Source organism: Phragmites australis, chromosome 21 (genome assembly GCF_958298935.1).
Source record: "Phragmites australis chromosome 21, lpPhrAust1.1, whole genome shotgun sequence".
Taxonomy (NCBI): Eukaryota; Viridiplantae; Streptophyta; class Magnoliopsida; order Poales; family Poaceae; genus Phragmites; species Phragmites australis.
Window position 1 is genome coordinate 4,404,005 of NC_084941.1, and position 22,250 is coordinate 4,426,254.

Genomic DNA, 22,250 nt, shown 5'->3' on the forward strand with positions numbered 1-22,250 from the left:
ATCCTTTCGTCACCTGGTTCATAAAAGTTCATGAAGCTACCGATCTAGGCCAGGCATCCATTTCAGCTTTGTTTGAGCTTGTTATTCGGAAATTATTAAACGATGTGGTACTAAAGCATCTTTCGGATCCGAGGAATTGACAGGTGGGCGAAGTAATCCCACCTTCACCGCCGCCGCCGTTCGCCGTTCGCCGTGGTCACTGCAACCGGCCCGAGCTGCGCGCCTTCGTGGTGGCGGCAGTTCATCCCCATCTCTACAGCCTCCGCCGCCGCAGTGATCCACCGTTGTCAACGGTGCTGGAGGCCTCACGTGTGGCCCGCAGGCAGGTGAAGGTCGCTGCCGAGCGTCGTCTTCGGCCATGTCACCTTGGGGAAAAAAAAGAAGGAAGTTGCTAATTTCCGTTCAAGTGAAAATAAGGATATATTTTACTTACAATAGCAATCGTGTTGGATGAAAATCTAATACCTGATAAAAAAAACTAATTCTTGAACAATATTTTTCTATAGTAAAGATCTATAAATTTTTCTAATGTATACCAAACAAAAATCCTAAATTAAATACCAATTAAAAGACAGACATACGATTAGACGATCAGATAGAAAACATGTCGAGTGAAAAAAACTAAATTTCAGTCGATTGAAGCGTAGTAAATCAAAAAAAGAAAAGAGAAAAAGTGATGTTCTGCGGAGAAGGACGCATGGGCCTAAGTGGGCCTGAAGCGTAGCGGCCTGTTAATCCTCCCACCGGCGGGCGGTACTCGCTGCACGCATTGCTCGCAGCAGCTCACTACGCAACTTGGAATGGGCGGGCCGCAGAATGCGACAACAGATTCAGGCCCAAGCGACACTTCAGGCATCCACACCACCTGGCTACCCCCGCTCGGGACGCAAGCAATCGCTGCTTGCTCGGCGAGGCAGTGGCTGAGGACTGGCTATTTAAGTTGGTGTTCTTTGTAAATAGGCAGTATGGTACTAAACGGCAGCAGAGTATAACCTTTGTTAGCTCGGTTTGTGTGGAGGAGAACATGAGAGTGGGTTTTCGGCCTTTTCTATCTTGCATGACACGTGTGGGCTCAAAAGGATTAACTGAAAGAGTTAATTAGATTCATGTTATTATAAATATTGTGGTTTTGAAAACATGCAATTGTAAATATTTTGAAATTAGATCCATACCATTACAAACCCTCTAAAAATTGGATCCGTACCAATTACAAATCTCTTAAAAATTAAATCCATACCGTTAAAAATGTTGATGCTGCTGAACACTGAAGGGAAACTCACCGTTCTCTTCAGATTCACTGAAGAGACTAGCGGTATGACCAGCTCTGCAACTCATTGTTCACGGGCATGGATTCACCTCAGATTCTGGCTGCGAAGAACTGTGCTGCACCTGGCAGGCAAAATTCCATTGCACGGCTGATCAAGCTCCAGGCTCCAAGCCAAGCAGAAATCGTATACGCGTTACATTTCACTATCTTGAATTGTTTGCAAGAAAGGAACGACCGAACGACACAGAAATTTGTGAAAAATTTGCAGGAATCAGTAGAGTTTCTCCAAATTCGATGACGCTCCAAACGTAACCGTAAATAGTATATAATCTTATAATAACAATATTATTAAAAATCTCTAACTTTACTGTTTAAAAATAATAAGTAATAGTCAATCCTACCGGATAGACCGATCCATGCATAAGCGGGCCAGATGACCGCATCTCTCTTCGCCCCTACTCCCGATCTCACGCCTCCAGCAGTCCACATTCTCTCTCGATCTCACGTCTCCAGTAGTCCAGCTCCGCTCCACCAGCGTTCCGCTCCCTCCCAATCCGCTCGCGCCGACACATGGGCCCCCCGCGCTCGGCACCTAGCTCCGCCGCCTCCATCGATTAGTGCAGCACCCCAGCCGCTATCCCCGCGCAATTTTCAGCCGCACCTGCTCCCTTTCCTTCTTCGCGACGATGCGCCTCCCGAAATCACCCATCACCGCCTGTGCTGCACCGCCCCCCAGACCACCACCACCATTTTGTAACATCCCAAATTTTGGCCAAAACAAAATTAATTTTTTTTATCCAAACAAACTCCTTCAAATCATTCCAAAACCATCTCAAATCTTTTCCCAGAATCCCAAAACCTCAAAACCTTCCCCTTTCCTTGGGCCCAACTTTAATTCTTTCCATCGGGCCCATCTTCTTTTCTTCTCCCCTTTCCCCACCCAGCCAGCCCGCTGTGGCCCGACCGTCTTCCTTCCCTGGGCCGCCTCACTTCCTCCCCCTCTGGCCCATCTCCCCCTCTCCTTTCCTTCCCTGCGCAGCAATAGCCTGGCCCACGCGCGCCTCCCCTCTTATTCTTCCTCGTGGCGACCACGCTCACGCAGTACGCGCGCGTGCGAAGAGCTCGCACGGGCGTACACGTGTGACCCCACCCTCTGCCTGCTCGATGCACGTGCCATACCGCCGTGTTGTCCCTCTCCTTCCCCCTCTGCTCTAACTCGTCACATCCCGTTTGTACCGGCGACGACCACAAGCGAGAAACCTGACCGTCGGACACCGTCGTGTCGTCTGCTCGCCCCGACCCATTCTCCCTCCGCGCCAACACATCTGCGCATGCGCGCGTACGGGGTAGCCAGAGCCGAGTCGCTCGGCTATGGCCGCATTTACGCTGCTTGTACCGAGATCGGTGAGCGCGCTCTCACCGCCGTCCTGGCCACCCGAGCTCTGCCTCTCCTCCCTGCCCATAAATAGCCCACCGAGCTCCTTCCTCTTCATCGTGAACTCCCGAATACGTTAAGGTAAGCCTCATTTCCCTCCCCTCTCTCACTCTCACTGCTCCTAAATTCCCTCTCTCCTCCGAGCTCACCCCCACCGTCGATCTCCCCCGACCAAGCTCCAATCGCCACCATTTCCGGCCACACAACACCGCACCAAGCACCTTCACCCTTTCCCGCACTCATTCCCCTCTCCCTAGCCCTCACCAAGCTCCATGCTGAGTTCCCCGAGCCGCCGCTATAGCCACAAGTAGCCAGCCCATCCTATCAATCCCCTTGCTCGGTTCACCACAAAAACGGATTCCCCACACCTCCCCCCCCCCTCTTTCGGTACATTCACCGTCGAGAACGGCGGCCGGAAGGGTCGTCTGGCGAGCTTTCTGGCGATGCTCCACCGCGGAAGCCTCCTCGCCGCCATCCCACGCCACCCCTCCGAGCCGACATCCCCCTACCGTCTCCCTTCCGTCACCTCTCTCCTTGCCTTAATCTGACATGTGGGCTCGGCCATCTGACGCCGTCACCCAACGCCGTTATCCCCACCTCAGGCCAAACGAGTTGTGCCAGCTCAGGAGCAGCCCGATAACTCAGCCCACGACCGACCAGCTGGCCCATGTGAATAGTATCTCTTTCCTTTTTCCCTGAAAATCGGATTTTTCGAGAAATATTCTGGGAATATTCTCCCCTTCCCTTTTTCTCAATTAACCCACCGACAAACTTCAAAAGCCCATAATTCATCCGTTTCAACTCCGATTTTGACGATTCTTCCACTGATATTTTTCTAAATTCGAGACCACTAATTTTTTCTAAATTTGAGCTCTATCTATTCATACTATTTTCATAATTATTGCAAATTTATTTGTATTTATTTGTGTGTTGTCTTGTTTGTTTGTTGCGACTAGACGCCGGAGAGTTCATCGAGGAGGAGGAGGAGGAGGAGGTGCCAGGAACCCAGGAATTTGAACAGGACCCCCCTTGAGGACTTCAGTGAAGGCAAGTCTCACTCTGTTTCCCTTTGACCATATTGAACCCAGTTTATCAACATAACCCGTAGCAGCCGTTTCACTCCGATATAATGTATGCAGTGTTACTAGTTTGCACATTTTAAATTGTTGATCTAGTTATAACCTAATGTAGTCATAGCCAGCCATTTGTATTATCCTGTATGCTTAATCTTGGTAAATCTAGGATCTCACCGTAGCCTAGGCGATTACCTTATACTAGTGTGCTTAGAAATGATAATCTTTACTATTACTTCATGCTTACTCATATCTAGGTTTTCAAAGGTGTAAAACTTGGTGTTGGTGTTGTGTGGGTTATGGTTGGGTGATAAGGTTAATTCCTGAGTTGAGGTTAGAGCTAGGGTAAGTCAGGGTTCCTTCGGGAATGCCTAGGGAGTTGGAGCGTTGTCGGTGAGATAGGCTTCGGGAGGAGTGTTGCCCGTGTGGCAGGCTCCATGAGGAGATGCTTGCTTTGGCTCGTTTAAGGACCGAGTTGATGTGATATCCTACCAAGTCTATACAGTACAACCACTCGACCTTGTATGGGCATGGCTTAGTCTAAATCCCCCCCCCCCACAGCTAGTCTACTATCGTCTGGATGCGTGTTTGAAGTGGGGAACCATGGAGCAGGTGCAAGCGGTGCAGGCTTGGCGACCCGGTTGGAGGCCTAGCTAAAGGTCATGAACCCCTGGTTAGCTTCCATAGATGACTAGTGTGATGATGCCGTGGTGGGTAATGGCTTTGTTGAGCCATGCTTCCACGGTAGTGAAATGTTATCGAGCTTAGCTTGTGGGCAAAGTGTACAACTCTGCAGAGGTAAAACTATTCGAACAGTCGTGTCAACGGTCATGGACGAACTACGGTTCGATCGTAGCAACTAGCATGGGTTGCGTGTATTCTCCTTGTGAGTGAGTGGGCAAGGTGTGCCCTGTTTTGGAATATAGGTCCGGCCATGTGCCGTGGGTTGCTGTGGATGGGGTGTCCAGTAACAATAAAACTTGGACAGCCTATTTTTATTACTGATGTCATTTTTATAAACCGTTTTATATAAAATGAACCATGCATATGTAAAACTTAGCTTTCTGCAAAATCCAACCTTACCGCTTATCCTTGTCATCCACTTATACATGTATTCGTACCCCTGCCGTAGGGTAAGGGTTGAGACTTGTTGAGTACTCTTGTACTCACCCTTGCTTATACTTTCAGAGGACGACCCGGACTTCACCGAGGCAGACGGTGAGGCAGACGAGTAGGCTTGGTCGCGTCCGCACTTGAGTTGCCAGTGGAGTGGTGTGTTCTCCATGCTGCCTCTATTGTGTACTCTGTCGTCATGGACCCTGATAATAATGCACTTGGGATTTGTGTTGTATGTTTTATTAGGATGGTGGATTATGCTCACCACCCCTCGAGTTGTAATGCATTGATATTACCTATTGTAAGAATTTTATTTGCCAGCGACTGACCCAGGGACTGGTATAATAATGGTTTTAAGCACCGAGGATAACCCGGGGCGCTACACATTCTGACGTCACAACCCGAATCCCCTCAGTCCTCCCAGATCTGTAGCGGATAGGAGCCCATGCGGGTGCGCGCGGGGGCCGCCGATGCGACGGCAGACTAATGCGGAGGCAGTGGCGGCGGCATGTACCGCTCTCCATCCTGGGCGCCAACACCGGCTATGAGTTCTCTCAACGACGCAGCGACACTCCGAGATGAGGAGGGCTGCGGCTCAGAGGGCACATCTCGCGTGGAGGATGACAAGGGGGGTGCTGGCATGGAGGACGAGGACGGCAACGGTGGAGGCTGCGGAGTTGGGCTTTCCGAGAGATCCTCCGCCGTGCCTTACGAGGGATCCACCAATGCCCCACCGGTTTCCAGTGCGATGGCCGTGGAGGCTCTGCAGGAGTGGAAGAAAGAGGATAGAGATCACGCTCACATGTGCCTCGAAGAAGAATTTTCTTCGTTGCCTGATCCTTTATCAAGAAAAATTCAGATGAAATTCTAAGAAAGCTCTATTATCGGTAGCAAGATGATGAATAGAGACAAGATTTTTGGTAGCTTGAGGAACATGAAGAACATTATTTAAGTGGAGATTATGACTGGGGGTGCAAACAATAGCATGTCCAATATGATTAATATTCATACCTGCACCACTGACTATCTTTATTTGATCCTTCCCAGAATATTTATCGTGGATGACCAGCTTATGAAGCTCACTAGTGATATGATCTGTAGCGCCCGTGTCAGTGTACCAATTTGTATCAACGCCATAGGAGTTAGTTGCAGCTGTTGCAATTCTTTCATCTGGGATGAAGTCTGGATCAAAACGGTTCCAACAGTTGATAGTTGTGTGTCCATTCTTGTGACATAATTGGCATCTGGGCCATTGCGAGTTACTGTCATCATTGTTGCTTTTAGACCTAGTGCTATTGGGATGATTCTCACGCCCCCTGTCATGGCCACGTCCACCTCTACCACAACCATGATAGTTGGAATTGCTTCTACCACCACGTGATGCAGAATTGACAGAAGATTGAGATTGATGACCCCCTTGAAGAAGATCCATTCTTGTCTCGAAGCTTAGAAGTTGAGCATAAATCTCATTACCTGTAATAGGTTCAACACGAGCAACCATAGCTGACACAATTGGATTATAATCAATATCAAGACCAGTGAGGATATACGAAACCATCTCTTCATCATCCAGGAGTCTACCAGCGGATGCCATCTCATCTCCAATCTCCCTCATCTTCCCAACATATTCGACAATCGACATGTTGCCCTTCTGAGTTGCAGCAAGCGCTATGCGGGTATTGACTGACCTCGCACGCGTTTGTGAGGAAAACATATCCTCAATAGTGTTCCATACCTGTGATGAGGTCTTCATTGCGACAACTTGCGTCAGGACTTCTCGCGAAAGTGATGATAGCAAATAACTCAGCAGCTACTGGTCACGTGCAATCCATTTCACCACCTTGTCGCCCTGAGTAACTTCAATCTCTTTTCCCGGCACAACTTCAATACCTTCAAGGAGGCCTTCAAGCATTGCACCATGGATCGCAGGGAGCACCTGCGCCCCCAGAGTTGATGGTTTGACTTCGTGAGTTTTTCTGTCACGGGGTGACCTAGCGTTGTTGTGAACGCCAGTCCAGAGGGAGTCGACGAGGCAGCAGAATTTCTCGCCATGGATGTGATGAGGAGAACTGGCTCTGTTACCATGAGATAGGCTATATAGTGAAGCGTATCTACCTCCGAGGAGGCCGCGACTGCATGTTAATATAGGCCGGTGAAGCACGGAAAGGATACATACGTGATGTGTTCGGTCACATGATTGAACCCGATCTCATGAGATTATACAATAATTTGTCTAGATACTTTCTATATCTCTAAGCACATGAGATTGGATTCTATCTCACCGAACCTCTTATGAATCAATGCAAAAGTTTATCTCTAACAGCTCCGACTCCTTTGAGCTCACCTTCATGTGTTCTATCGGTCTAACCCATCTCTCCTGGTGAGGCATCATCGCCCTTTCTTCGACCTCACTCTTGTTCTTGTGCGCCTCTGTGAGATTATTTCCACACCAAGCACGCACACGCAGGGAAAAATTACCAGTGATACTATTCCGAGATTTACTATATTTTCGTTTTACTGGTGGCCCGGTAAATTTTTTTACCACTCATTTTTTTTTTTGGTTTTTTTAATTCCCGACTCACACCCTAGTTAGTAAAAAAAGACGCATCATGGCCCGTCTAACCCTAATCTATTTTCTATATTACTATGTGTAGTCTTTTATATCAAATGGTTTGGAGACGATTAGTGTTATTTTCTAAAGAATTTGAGTTGTAATTTAATAAATTCAAAAATCATATTTGTCAATGACCCCGATAAATTTCTTTGTTAGCAGTAAATAAAACCTACGCGCGGGCACTGTTGCCTTTCCCATCGTCGTCGTGTCTGCTTGCTGTCAGCCGCCTTCCTGTGTCAGCAAAAATATTTCTCTGTTGCCAGTGTTGTGTTGGAACATACAGGTCAGCAGATGCGAGAGATCACGCCACAAACGATCCCTACTCGTCGAGAGGCCTTCTTCATGGTCTGAGGCTTGGTCTTTTTTCGACCTGAATATTTTTGCTCTTTCTTTGACCTGAACATTTTGCTCTTTCTTTGATTCCTTTTTCATCTGTTTGCTGCTTGCCTTTCACACTGGACGGCAAAACATCTCACCATGTGTTCTTTGACCAGTAGAGACTTTTGTTTCCATGGTAAATTAGTAATACAATGCATATGCATGGATGTTGAACTGTTGTCTGTTAATGCTAGCAGGTCATTTTGGCACTAAGAACAAAGAAATTTAGATTTTCTGTAGTAACTTTTTTCCCTCTTGGGTTATGAGCCTATCATGTACCTTTAATCATATTATTATCTACAGAACGTGATTGTTGGCACATGAAAACAACTAGTTTGGATTTAGGACAATCCATGTAGTAATATCATGAAGGATTAAAAAGGAAGAAGAGAAGCAAAATTTCTCTCGCCCTGCCCTACCTCAACAAGAAAAGGTAAAGGCAACCCGGCATCAACTTCGTATGCAACCGAACAATCTTGCCACATGCTGGTGAGGAGCGCAGTTGACTCCATGTGATCGTGCGTGACACACGCCCTGAGATAATTAAGAAGAAAGCTGCTTCTTTAGGTCAGTCATGCGCTGTCCCCCGTCCTTGACAGATAATAGAATACCTAAGCTTCTAGATTTCATGCCTAGATGTCATACAACAGAACGATTACATTATGTTTTTATTTTATGTCAGCTAGGTAAACTGATGATGCGCTTAGTTTCTACAACTAATTGACCAATGACTAATTGCAGCAATTGCCATGAACTGCAGGTTGTACAACTATTAATCAAGTGCGATAAGATACTGCCGCCAAGAGAAGAACCAGCCACCTGCATTTGCATCATGGCTTTACCGTGGTGCTGAAGTTACCTGCATACATGGTGTTCTTGTTATGATCAACTTGTAGCTGACTGGCACTCGAGGATGGATGGCGCACACTGTTCCCCTAGACATGATAAGAATATCTGTCGCAGAGTTTGCTGGTTCAGTAGTTCGACGAAGGAAGGCGAGCTCCACGGGAGGAGCAGCTCTACAGGATACCAGAAGAGACGTTCTTACCGTTCAGATAATTGACACATGGGGAAAAAGAAAACAAAAATTGCAAAAAGATGGTGGTCTGCCAAGAAGGACGCATGGGCCTAAGCGGGCCTGCAGCGCAGCGGCCCGTTATCCTTCCACCGTTGGAAGCGGGCGGTATTCGCTGCTCTGTGAAGCCAGCCTCACGCAATGCCCGCCACTCTAGGTGCTGGGACGCCAAGGCTTTCGCCGAAGCGGCCGCAGCCCACTACGCAACTTGGAACGGGCGGGCCGCAGAATGCGACAACAGACCCAGGCCCAAGCGCCACAACAGGCATCCACACCACCTTGTTGCCCCCGCTCGGGTCACAAGCAATCGCTACCTTGCTCGGCGAGAAAGCGGCTGAGGACTGGCTACTTAAGTAGGTGTTATTCTTCGTGAATAGGCAGTATGGTACTAAACAGCAGCGGAGTGTAATCTTCGTCCAGGTTGGCTTCTAGGCTTTGTTGCTTAGCTTTTCGTGGAGGAACACGAGGAGAGTGGGCTTTCGGCCTTTTCCGTCTCGCGTAACATATGTAGGCTCAAAAGGAGCATAATCTTCAGCAGATATTTTAAAAATTTATCTCTTATAATATTATTACAGTATCATTTAATACTATTACAGTATCTTTTATTTTTTTTTATCTCTAACAACTACCCTATTTCCTATCTTCTATTACTCTCCCCCTCCTCTCGGACCAACGTGCATACACCATCTACAGTGATACGGGTGCTCCAACCGGTCTCAAATTTGCTGCTCCCAATTTCCAATCGGTATCATTGTAGCTACTGAAAAGGTCGTATGCAGTAGCTGCTGGAGACGTATACGGAAGCTCCAATCGATAAAAATGCAAATGCGGCTCGTTTGCTGGCACTGCCGGAGAAGGCCTTAAGGTAAGCCGACAACAAAAATGCAACAATGGCAAACGAAATACCAGCTCTGCAGCTTGTTGTTGACGATTTGGATCCAACTCAAATTCTGGCTGGGAAGAACTGCGTCCTTACCTGTCAGGCAAAATTCCATTGCGCAACTGATCAGCTCAGCTGCAGGCTCCAGCTAAGCAGAAATCGTTCTGCCTTGCAACTTTGCAAGGAGCGATAGAGGTTTGCTTCATGCAGAGCTTCAGGAAGTGATGTGGATTAGAACTTTATAGAAGCGAAATTATGTGTGTTACATTTCACTCTGTTTCACTGTTTGGAGCAAAGGAATTTCATATAAATTTTGCAGGAATAAGCACAATTCCTCCAAATTCGGTGATATTTTGCGAGGGGGATATAGCAAAATACCGGACCGCAATTAATAATCGCGATCCAAAATAGGGGTCTTTTTGCAAAATAGACATGGCGGCCGACGAGGCCGCGATGCCACCGGCGACCGCTGCCAACCCCATCGCCGTACATCCCACGCCATCATTCGTCAACAGAACGCAACCAGCGGCGGCGCCTGCACCGTCTTCGTCGCTGTAGGCCCCACGAACGCCGCTGCCTCTGGCACCGCGCAAACGCCGGCCGAGCCATCATCGCCTTGGACTGGAGCCACCCTCGCCGCGAGTCCTCAACGCCACCATGACAAGGAGGCGACGACGACAAGAAGCCTTAGCCCTCACTGGAGGTAAGGGGGGCAGTGGTCTCGGGTGCGTGCTGCTCTCATCACCAGGGCATGGCCTAGCCGCCCTCCTCTGCTCTGCTTCACCTCCATTGCCGGCCCTCACCACCCACGAGGTTTCCCCCTGCAGTTGGCCATGTACGGGGGGCTTCTTCACCATCCGTCCGTGAGGCAAAGCAAAAAGATGCAAGATGACGAGCTGCATTTCAGCATTCCTTTTTCCCTTAGCCATTGAGGTAGAAATAAGAATCTCCAATCGAAATAAATCATCATAAATCACATAAAAAAGATGACTCAAGAAGCCCCATCTCTGAGTAGAAAGCAAACGATGCTCTGCTCGCCTCGCCATTTGTCGGTGCAACGAAGTACTTTCAAACTGAACATTGCACATTTGAAGGTTTGCACTTCCAAATAACTGAACATTCGCAGTGAGTAGTATATTCTTGAATCCTGTCTTTTGTTTTGTTCAAGTCTAATCGGTTTAAATCAGCGAGCTAGCCAAATTAAACACTATTGATGTTATTTGCTTTTTTTTATGAAAGAGCAGGAAGCTGCTCATTCATTACTATTAGAAGAAATAAAAAACAAAAAACCTGGAAGAGCCGGTACGAAACGAAACAAAGTACAACACCACATTCGAGTAGACTCGTCAGAACTGCCTAATCTAAACTAAGCACCATAACACCACCCTACAATTGACAGGGCCAACGCGTGTTTTATCGTTACTAATCTCATTGCTATGCGACAAAATAGCTCTGATTTCACCACGACAGGCTTTAGCCTTCGCCTTGATATCACTTTACCTCACACGTAAGATCTCCAAAGAACAAGCCCACTTCGCATCAAGCTCATCGCGCACCCACGACGCAACAGCTTTGACTTCATGAAAGCACGGACGTCCATCACGAAAGCTTCGACTTCACGAAAGCATGGCAGCTCCAAAGAGATAAAAACCTCAACATGTGATCCGAACAGACCATCTTATCCTACTGCGAGGCCCGCCAATCTACTCCACAGCCAGGCAGAAGAAGCTCTTACTTCACTGGAAAAGTGTCATCATTGCCGTCAATCTGTTCCAACGACAGCAGACATCTAACATGGGAGAGAACTCCAAAGCAACACTCCCAAGGAGGACACAACATCGAAGACGTCATTGTCACCTGATCCAACAAGTCAGATATGAGTTTTCACCAAGAAAATCCTCCAAAATGGTAGGCCAAGTAAGAGCACCTCGACAACACCTCCAAAATTGTTGTTTGAAGGCTTTCACCCCAGAACCCCTGCACGCCCCGCCGCCCCCACTGAGCATATCAGCCCCGCAACAGCACACGTGCATGCTGCTGCTCCACGCAGCCCATGACGGCCTGGCGGCGAGCACAACAACACGACAACACACCATCACGCTACCACGGCAGCACAACAGCACACCATCAAGGCAGCACAACAGCACACCATCACGGTAGCACGGATCAGTCGCCTCCAATGCTAGCCCATCGCTAGGCAACTGGATCCATGTTACCAACGTGAGGATCCAGGGCGTTGCCATTGGATCCAGCCGTCGTCGCCTCAACACCGCGACCCAGATCTGGCGACTGGATTCGCTACCTGCTCCCAGCTCGTGACGCCTCACACGACCCTTGGAGGGGGACCGGTGCCACCGCGCTCCTAGCTCGAGACGCCACTGACCGGCCTTCCCCGCTCTCGACTTCGCCCGTTGTCCTCGCTCCTAACGCCTCCATCCAACACCAGCTTCTGTAGGGGGTTAGCCCTATCACCGCCATCCTTGCGGTTCCCGGACTTCCGGCGGTGGCGAGGTAGAGGGGGGGGGGGGGAGGGAGGTGGGCTGGTGGCGGTGCAGCCGGGAGCAACGCAGGGGTAAAACTTTTCGCAACCGTGACTTTGCTTAGTTGGTTCTCTGTATATTTTATTTGCAAGAGAAGATGAACAAACTGAAGTTCAGGTAGTGAATCAATAGCACGAAACTTCACATGTAAACCTCCAGTAGTAGACTTCGGAATCGATTGACAATTAGAACTATTGATCGCCTCAACCAGGCACAAAATTTGTAACCTGACCATCCACTTAGCATCACTAAGATTCAGGTTATGGTCTTGGCTAAACACAGCCATTTGTTCATCACAAGATGACGCCAAGGCTCAAAACTCAGAAGTCCTTCAGGTTCAGGAAATTGGTCGTAAATTTTAGTGCAAGGCGCTGGTTTGAATTCTTTATCTTAGATGCAATGCAAGCGATTTATGTGCATAATGACAGGGAAAGTACACGACATGTTTGCAATGCACACAAATTCAAATATAAATGAAAATCGATTACATTTATAGGCAATGCCATGCATCCGAAAATTTCCGGTGCCCGAGATCAGCAGAACGCAATGCCGTCCTGGAACCAAGAAAATCAAAGAATCGGACAACACACGATACGGAATTACAGATCCATCAACTGTTCGAATCACGCAGGGACAACGCGGTGCCGCATTTCTTGGCAAGAACATAATGCGAATACACAACCGGATCACAATTCACACACGGCACGAGAACTAATCAAGAAACGGATCGGATCACGCAGAACGGCCCCGTGATCCGTGCGTGGTCACATCTTGGCGAAGGAGGCGGAGGAGCCGGAGCGGTCGTAGTAGTACTCGGGGAGGGCCTGGGGGCGGGAGAACATGAGTGGGCGGTCCTTGGCCTCCTCGGGGTCCTCGTCGCCGTCGTCCTCCGCGGTGTGGAGATGGATGCAGGAGCACCGCTCCAGGGACGCGAAGAAGGCCGACGCCACGCCGGTGGCCACCCAGATCGCGTAGCCCTCCAGCTTCTCGTAGGACAGGATGCCGCCGTTGGGGTTGATGCCGCCGCCGTCCATGGCCGCCGTCCTTGCCGCCCGCCGCCAAGCAAGAGCGGAAACGGAAGGGAGGGAGATGAGGTGGGTCGGTGGGTGGTTGTTCGTTTACCTTCGGAATGTGTGGGCTGTTGGGGGTTGTTCCAAAATTGGGAGAGGGAGGAGACAGTACTAGTACCTCGCTCAGGAATTTCAATAGAGAAATTCCCTGTATGCCGTAAAAAAACTTCCTCTTCCTTACGAGCACTCCTTCCTTATCATAGATTTTATCTTTCCTCCTTTTCTTACCACTCTGTTCGTATTTCTGTTCAATCCTCTATCAAATTCATTATTCATCGGTTCTATTTCTCCAAAAATCAGTAATATTTTATTTCTTAGAAATTCTAATTTTTTTCGTATTTCATAATCTATATACAATCAATTAAATTTACCTAAAAAATTTATGTAGAATTTAAACTAAAATTTTCTAAAAGAACTACTTTTATAAATTCTAATAATTATCAAGACCTTAAATAAAATCTCAAAAATCTGAAAAAAATTTACTAATATTTTTATTATATGGTGACCAAGGTATTAGCACCATATCCTTCCAAAGTCAGATGGCCAAGGTAGCATGCAATGGAGTCCAGGGGGAAAAGGAGAAACCTAACCATGGAGGAAGTCAACGGTAGCCTATGGCCACCTGGGCTTTGCGAAAGGCAAAATATGACAAAGGGAGCAGTAACAAGAAAAGAAGAGATGGACATGAGTTATGAGGAGCTAAGAGCATCTCTAACCGACTACTCATATTTGATCCTATATTCCTCTTATTTAGGGGTTTTTCATTCAGATTTTATCCCCTATTTCTCAACGCGTTCCAACTGACCCCTCATATTTGACCCTCTATATTCGAATCACCTCTATTTTATTAATATCTGGTAACTCTCTCTCCTTTTTCTCCCCTCTCTCCCTCTCTCTCTCCCCTCTCTCTCCCAAATGAGGGGTTGGATGAGGAGCCCCTAGATGTAGGGGTGAGGGAGGAGATTTAAGGGCTCCTCAAATAAAGGGGGTCGGATAGGGGATCGGTTGGAGACCGATTTTCATCGTTTTTTCCTCAAATATAGGATATGGGTGTGAAGAGAGCTCGGTTGGAGATGCTCTAAGGGAAGATGTGGTTCATGCGTACGTAAGGAACGCGTGTTGCATCTTTTTTGAGAAAAGGAACACGAGTTGCAGAACCCTCTCATTTATTATTTATTCCTTTTCAGTAATAGAATATCTTTCCGAGGAACCGATAAATACAATATTTTTTCCACTTGTCTTTTTTTCTCTAGAACACATAAATTTCAGCATTATAAAATATCTCCTCATGATCTACCCGTTTGATTTAGCTAGTAAAATAAGACCAAACAACACAAAATAAACTGCAAGATAGAAGTTACTGTTTCAAAGCTCTTATTTGTCTGAAGCCATATTCTTCCTGACATTTGCGAGCCTCGAAGATGGAGTCCGAGCTCGATCAAACAAGACTTAAAATGTGTTTTTCACGTGCCTAGTGGGGCTTCAAATGCAGGAATCATCATATGATCCTCTAGGAAGCTAGCGGAGCCTTCAGCTTGGAAGATCCAATGCTCCGGTTAAAAATAGCCACCTCTCGTGCTAAATACAATTATACAACCGCGCAAAGTGGATGAAACGGATCGAGAAGAAAAAGAAAATACTCAAAACACGATCAAAATTCACCCAAAAATAGGCCGGGGGGTGGTCAACCACACGCACCACCTCATCGGCCGCGGCGGGACGGGACGGGACGCCTCGAGAGTCACGTGGGCCCCGAGGGCGGGCGCCAAGCGGACGGGAGGAGAGGGGTGACCCGATAAGGTTGCACGGAGCTCTCTGGCTCTCTGCGACTCTGCCTCGTCGCCACCCCCGCGCACCGCACGTAGCCAAGCCAGCCAGTCAAGCCACCCTCTCTCTTCCCCCCCTCCTCACAGCCAGCCGGACCGGCCACCGCATGGCCTCGTCCTGCCTCGCCTCGCCGGCCGGCGCCGCGCTCTGCCGCCCGCGGCGGCCGAGGCGCCGCGTGGCGTGCTCGGCGGCGGGCGCTGGCGGGGATGGGGATGGCGGGCGCGCCGAGACGGCGTGGTTCTTGACCGGACACAGGACCGCCGGCGGCCTCGCCTGCGGAGTGCTGGCCGCTTGGGCCGTCGCGTCCGCGCCCAACCCGGTCATTGCCGCGAGCCAGGTTGGTGGGTTTCCCCCCTTTCTTGCCACATTCGCAATGCGGGCGGGATGTAATTTGTGGAATGTACTTTAGATTGGCCTCACATTTTGCTCGAATGCAAATATCAGATAATAGTGGGATGTAATTTTAATCCTTTCCAGAGGTTAATCTCGGCAAAACATAAGATTAGCCTCACATTTTAATTGGTCTGATAGCAGATAATAATGGAATTTGTTGAATTTGGCTTAGATTTAATCACTGTTTACTGTTTCTAGGAAAAAAAAAACTCGATTAGAGGTAGAGGCGTCCATTAATATGTAGGAGGTGAGAACTGAAACCTTAGTTGGCTGGGTAGCAAAACCACCTCCATTAGCAAATATATCACAGGGAAATTCTCACTATTTACTGCTTCTCTTAATTCAGTTCAGAAAATGTTGCTGTCAAATATATAGAGGTGCTCCATTGAACCATTTTCTGCGTCGAAAACACTAATTAGCTAAATTTAGGAACTTTCCCTTAAATTATATGTTATAGCTGTTGGATTTTTTTCTTTTTTCTTTTGAGGGCATTGTTTGTAGATGAACTGGCACTGTACTACTGTTCTAATGTTCTTGGTAATAAAATGGAATCAACCTCAAGAGTTAGTGTTATTCAACTTAAAGAATATATCAGTACAATTACCACAGCTTTTGATGTGAGCTACTGCAACGTCAGTTGATGCAGTTCAGTATGGTATTCAATTCTCTATAGTCTGTTGGGCACCCTAAATTTAGGATCACTTATCTTTTTTTTCACGAGAAAATTTTAGGATCACTTCAGCACAATCTAAATCTAGAAATACTGTTATTGATTAGTGTATTGTATACCGATTTATGACACTTCAGTTTTGCATGTGCGCACAGTGGGTTTTGATACTACAGAGAAGAGGGGAATATTGGTTGCAGAAATTATCATTTTGCTGTATTCAGTGATCAGATTAATTGGGTCAAGCATGCCCATTTTCACTCTAGAAGTATGCTAGTGTCTTTTGTGTTTGCGAAGATAAATTTCATTTTTTAGGATATTTAATGAATTATGAATTGTACTTTGTTTTAGATTTTTAACTTCGAGACAGAAGTAGTCTTCACTTTTTCAAGATCCTATAATTTCGACCTGAATATGTAAAATCAGTACTATGCTATCCTTTCCAAAAACTTCATCCAAACTTGATAACTTCCTTTTCTTCCTGTAATGGTGCTGTAATTTACTAAGTTAACTTTATTCCCTGTTTGCTTTGATTGTTAAGAGGTTGCCTCCACTCTCAACGGAGGCAAACAGATGTGAGCGTGCATTTGTGGGGAACACAATTGGTCAGGCAAACGGGGTGTATGACAAGCCTCTCGATCTCCGGTTTTGTGATTACACAAACGAGAAAACTAATCTGAAAGGCAAGTCTCTAGCTGCGGCCTTGATGTCCGACGCAAAGTTTGACGGCGCTGACATGTCAGAAGTTGTCATGTCCAAAGCTTATGCTGTTGGTGCAAGCTTTAAAGGTACTAATTAATTATACACTTTATTTCGCTGTTCTTGTTCATCACACAACACTGCATTGTTTCCAAATGCTAACCTTGATCATGCTACATTATAAACAGAATGACAAGCACTTCTCTTTCAAACGCTTTTAGGAACCGACTTCACCAACGCAGTGATAGACCGTGTCAATTTCGAGAAGGCCGATCTCACAGGGGCAATCTTCAAGAACACGGTGTTGTCAGGATCAACCTTCAATGATGCTAAGATGGGAGATGTGGTGTTTGAGGACACAATCATCGGCTACATTGACCTTCAGAAGCTATGCACAAACACCAGTATCAGCGCAGAATCGAGATTAGAGCTGGGTTGTAGGTGATTCAACAGAGTTCATCTATTCATGATTGTTCATGTTAATGTCAATATCGTTCGGTAAGTGTTCATTCCAGTCTATAGAGCCAACATGACCATATGACAATATGCGACGATTTTCTCCGTATCTCTGTACAAACCTCTATATCTCGAATATCAGCGGGAATGTAACCATACTTCTGTACTCTTTGCCAAACGCCACATACATAAAAAGGAAGCACTATATGCCTTCCCCATATATATATATTGTTCACAATGCAGTTATAACATTACCGTCTGATGATAAATGCATGTCCTGGATGGAATCATGCATGCTTTATTCCACAGACCACTGGTACTAGCACCACACACTACAGTACTACATGCGCTAGCTTGCCAACATTATCGGTGCCTCCTGGGTTGGCTCCTGGATGCGCATCATCTGGTATACTGGCCCCTGCAAGGGCCGATCGATGCTACTCACGGATGATACTACTGTATAGCCATAGCTGGCCATGCATAGCAATACCTAGATGCACCATCTAAATGGCCGGCCCGTCGCCGGGCACTTGCCGGTAAAGGTCTTGTCTTGGCTGGAGGTACGGCGGTCTCCGACGGGTTGCGGTTCATTCGGCGTCATTGACGCCGTTCTTGCCGATGTCGATGAGGCAGGTCTCGACGCCGCCGGTCATCCAGAGGAAACACGCGTAGCTGCTCTGGTGGTGGCTGCTCTCGGGTTCCTCGTCGATGGCTCCGTTGAACATGTCCTCGGCTCCGCCGATGTCGCCGCGGGCGTGCCAGAGGAACATGGCGTACCTCCGCATCGCCTCGCCGTCCGCCGGCTCGGCGGCCACCGCCTGCTTGAAGTACATCTCCGCCCTGTCACATGTGTGGGAAGTGATCACGCGTAAGAAATCAAGATCCTATCCTATCACTATCTGCAGGGAGATGTGATTGTAGGGGTGCATGCATGCATGCGACGAGAAGCACCTGTTGATGTCCTTGTCGAACTCGTAGAGGAGCTGCGCGTAGTTGGACAGGATGAGCGAGTTCGCGCCGCCGGTGGCGATGATCCTCTCGTACGCCGCCTTCCGGCGCCTCGCGCGGGCGCTGTTGATTTCCTGGATCTCGTCCTCGTCGAGTTCTACCAGCACGTCGCTGTCCCCATACAGATCGCCATGCAGGATGCCGATCCTGGCCCACAGCTCCTTCTCCATGTCCATCTCCACCAGCTCCGGCAGATCCTCGGGGTCCTCCGTGTCCCTGTTGTCGTCGGGGTCAGGCTCCGCGTTGCCCGACGCCTCGGGCTTCTTCGCCTGCATGCGGTCCATCTCGACCTCGACGGCCGTACCGAGGCAGGACGCAACCATCCCGAGCAGCCCGACCGCGAGGTCCGGCGACTGGAAGTGCACCTTGCGGAAGACCCACGCCACAGCGTCCCCTGCTCCGCGCGCGGCCTCGGCAGCGCCACCGGCCGCCGCGCCCTGGACGACCTCGACCGCCTTGACCAGCGCCGCCACCGCGCACTCGGCCGCGCTCGTGGCGGCCGCCCGCGGCACCCCGCGCCGCGCCGCCGCCAGCTTCCGCTTGGTCTGGATGGCGCGCAGCGACGCCGGCACCGCGGCCATCGACGGCGGCAGATCGTCCCCGCCGCACGCGGGCACGGGCCTGAAGAACCGGGCGTTCCTCCGCTGCCCGGCCCGCGCGGCCGCCGGGAACGCCGCCACTGCCACCGGAACGCTCCTGGGCATGGCGACCATACTCGCCGGCGTCATCCTCGCGACCGAACGGGAAGGAAACAGGGGGCGAACGAACGAACCCAAGAAATCTCTCAAAACTGAAGGGTGTTTGTTAGGATCCAAGAACCGAATATCCCAGCAAAGGCGGCGTGGAATGGCGATCTAGCTTGCGGAGAGGAAGGGGCGGCAATGGCGGGGTATATATAGCCCCCACGGCCGTTGGCGCCGTGCCACATTGGGAAGGCGACGATGCGTGCCTTGCGCGTCAGTTCCGGCCAGTTCAGTCTGGTTAATTTCGTCGCCGGTCCAGGGAAAGCTCGGCCGCGCGCTGCTCTCGGTGTGGGCGTTTTGGCCGGCCGCGTGCTCGGTGGCAGCGCAGCTGGTGTGACTTGCCGTTGGACGCGCACGGGCACGGCGATGTGGCGTGGCACAGCACCGTGGGATCCAACCTGGAATGCAACGCGGGCTTCGCCGACGCGTGCGGGGGAGTGGAGAACGGGGGCGCCGCGCCAGCACAGAGAAGGCAACGGGCGGGCAAGGGTTATTAGCCACTGTGTTCCATGCACGAGCAACCCTTGATTTCCATACCTTGTCTTCTGTACCAACGTGTGCAAGCTTAACATCGAAGGATTTACCGATTGTTTTTTAAGGAAAGAATGGTGAAGAAATTGCTCAAGATTAACATATGTGGCAATGTTTCCATGTATAAAATTGCACATCATTGATTGTAGTAGCATTGACATGAAAAAATGTAAGAAATTTTGAAATGATACTTTACAACGGCCTAGATTAAAATTTTAAATTACAATTCTTGTATTTGATTGTAGTCCATTGTGTAGCGCGTTGTATACCAAACCAAAGGTACAAGTTTGGATTTCACGGAAAGGGTAAAATGTGTGACTATCGCATTACACGTTAAAAGAGAAAAGAGATAGATGGTGCACCGTGAGTTTCCACTATATGACGTGTGATAAAGGTTGGCCTATGTTATATTGCTGTTCCCGCATGTATATTGACTTGGGATAGAGGATAATCATGAGTAGGCATCTATATCATGACTAAACTCAGTTGTTGATTCAGGAACAACGCACAAATGTTCTACAATTAAGGCGGTATTGTGCTAATGAGTTTTTTTGGCCACGCATAATTGGTGTATGTATTATGTATGTTGTAACATATGAAAAACAATAATAAAGTATGGTAAAAGTAAGAAGCGTGAGGGGCGCATTACACGTCAAAAGAGAAAAGGAGATAGTGGCGCACCAAGTATCTTCACTATTTGACGTGTAAAAATTGGTGGGCGTTATATATGACGTGTTCACATTTACAATGCCATGAGAATTAGGATGATCATGAGTTGGTAAAAATACCAGGCGAATGTTATCTAGAACAAGGTGGTATTGTGCTAATGAGAACTTTTGATGTGGATAATTGGCGTATGTATTATGCTTATTGAAATGTATGATTTTCTTTTTGAAAATCCTGACACACACATTACTCATAAAAAAGAAATTTGTGATATGTCGTGGGTTTCCAATGCCTAACATAGGAAGATTGGCTCACATTACATACATCGCATTTCATGTATAACACATCAATGATTAGGGGATAACCACGAGTTGGTATCTACATCATGAACAAATTTGGTTCCAGATATGAGAATAAACCAAACATGCAAAGGTTGTATAAAACAAGACAATATTGTGCTAATAAGCATCTTTGGCGTGTATAATTGAAGAATATATTATTTCTATTGCAATATATGAGATGCATCAAGAAATTATACATCCTAATCAGATGTCACATACTTACCAAGAAAGAACTGTCATTAATACTCACACCAAACTTGTAATATATTTATAAACATAACTATGATATATACTGCATTGCAGAAGTATACTGTCATCCATTGAAGTGTTCATCTATATCGTCTCTATATACAGCATTGCACAAGTGATTTATCTAAAGTCACTGAATTAGTGGCTAAATATAAATTATGAATTTGCACCGCCTCACAATCAAAACTTAGGTCGTTATTTTGAGAATTAAGCAAAGATGTTATAAAGAAGAACAAAGTACGAGCTCCACAAAATCTTTTAGTTTTTAATATATTTTTATTCATGCGTTGTTCCTTTTGAAATATGAAGCATGAGACAAAATGTTAGCAATTTCTAAGGTGTTGGTTGTACAAGGTCATTTACTATTATTAATCTTTTTAAATAATTTAATTGACGTATGCGTGCTGTCATAGATTAATTAAGTGCCACGTATATTTTGGACATACATACCAATGTAGATTTATCATAAAAATTACAAATGTCATGACTCTTTGGAGGGGAAAAAAAATCAGATAATAGCGTATAAAGTGACGTAGCCACTTTCGAATCCAACGATACAAAATTTTCCGTTGACTGCTAGCCACTAGGCTACATACTTCAATCAATTCATGAATCAAATCACTTAGTGGATTCTTGGGTGGCACCGAATTTTGAGAACTTTTTTTTAAATGTGAATTTTGAGAACTAATAAGTATCAGAATCACATTATGTGTTACAGTCTCTCATCAAACCGCTACTCATAGTGTTCGGCAACTGCAGACTTGCAATGGTTCCTTATCCTTATGGTGCGGCCACCAGGTATCGGCAATGGTCGCACCACTTGGGTTTAGGGCCATCTAAAATATGTCCATGATATCTAGTATTAGAGACAGATGATCATTACATATGGTTTCTACCGCGCTCTCGTCTTCATCGCCGTCAGTGCCACTGTTGGTTTCACCATCAGCATCCCTATTGGTGACGCCACTGGAATCAACAGTGGCACTGCCTACCACACCATCCACATTGGCAACGCCTCTGCTTTGTTTCGTCGTTGCTATCCCAATGGGTGGCGATGTTGAGATTAGCTTTAGCGCGGCTATGCCACCTCATCGTTCAGTGTCAATCGCCCTCAACATTGGCGCCACCGATGTTATTTCCGTCACTATATCCATGGACGACACCACCAAATCATCCTTGGTGTTGGTTCACTGCACCACTTGTTAACCTCGCCATTAGTGCC

The 22,250-nt window shown here is 47.6% G+C and overlaps 3 protein-coding genes and 1 non-coding gene across 4 annotated transcripts; 1 reads left to right on the forward strand and 3 right to left on the reverse strand.

Annotated features, from left to right (window-relative positions):
• Positions 1 to 6,328: 6,328 nt before the first annotated feature.
• On the reverse strand, positions 6,329 to 6,467 carry LOC133904177 (small nucleolar RNA Z247). Its single transcript, XR_009907412.1, has one exon. It is a non-coding gene; the product is annotated as a small nucleolar RNA Z247 (small nucleolar RNA).
• A 6,381-nt stretch (positions 6,468 to 12,848) lies between these two features.
• Positions 12,849 to 13,544, reverse strand: LOC133903626 (uncharacterized). Its single transcript, XM_062345052.1, has one exon. The coding sequence runs from the start codon at positions 13,410 to 13,412 to the stop codon at positions 13,143 to 13,145; it is 270 nt and encodes an 89-aa protein (XP_062201036.1). The 5' UTR covers positions 13,413 to 13,544; the 3' UTR covers positions 12,849 to 13,142.
• Positions 13,545 to 15,218: 1,674 nt separating this feature from the next.
• On the forward strand, positions 15,219 to 17,710 carry LOC133903629 (thylakoid lumenal 17.4 kDa protein, chloroplastic-like). The gene is made up of 3 exons (XM_062345056.1): positions 15,219 to 15,612; positions 16,877 to 17,123; positions 17,256 to 17,710. Exons 1-3 carry the CDS (start codon positions 15,382 to 15,384, stop codon positions 17,477 to 17,479), a joined length of 702 nt encoding a protein of 233 aa, XP_062201040.1. The 5' UTR covers positions 15,219 to 15,381; the 3' UTR covers positions 17,480 to 17,710.
• Positions 17,711 to 17,786: 76 nt separating this feature from the next.
• On the reverse strand, positions 17,787 to 19,579 carry LOC133903628 (uncharacterized). The gene is made up of 2 exons (XM_062345054.1): positions 18,442 to 19,579; positions 17,787 to 18,330 (listed from the first exon to the last, which is right to left on the reverse strand). The coding sequence occupies exons 1-2, from the start codon at positions 19,224 to 19,226 to the stop codon at positions 18,078 to 18,080; spliced, it is 1,038 nt and encodes a 345-aa protein (XP_062201038.1). The 5' UTR covers positions 19,227 to 19,579; the 3' UTR covers positions 17,787 to 18,077.
• Positions 19,580 to 22,250: the final 2,671 nt, after the last annotated feature.

Coding starts and splice junctions, on each gene's coding strand:
- LOC133903626 (XM_062345052.1), bottom strand. CDS start 13,412: ATGGACGGCGGCGGCATCAACCCCAACGGCGGCATCCTGTCCTACGAG.
- LOC133903629 (XM_062345056.1), top strand. CDS start 15,382: ATGGCCTCGTCCTGCCTCGCCTCGCCGGCCGGCGCCGCGCTCTGCCGC. Junction 15,613..16,876: donor CGGTCATTGCCGCGAGCCAG/GTTGGTGGGTTT, acceptor TTGATTGTTAAG/AGGTTGCCTCCACTCTCAAC. Junction 17,124..17,255: donor TGTTGGTGCAAGCTTTAAAG/GTACTAATTAAT, acceptor AAACGCTTTTAG/GAACCGACTTCACCAACGCA.
- LOC133903628 (XM_062345054.1), bottom strand. CDS start 19,226: ATGACGCCGGCGAGTATGGTCGCCATGCCCAGGAGCGTTCCGGTGGCA. Junction 18,331..18,441: donor TTCGACAAGGACATCAACAG/GTGCTTCTCGTC, acceptor CACATGTGACAG/GGCGGAGATGTACTTCAAGC.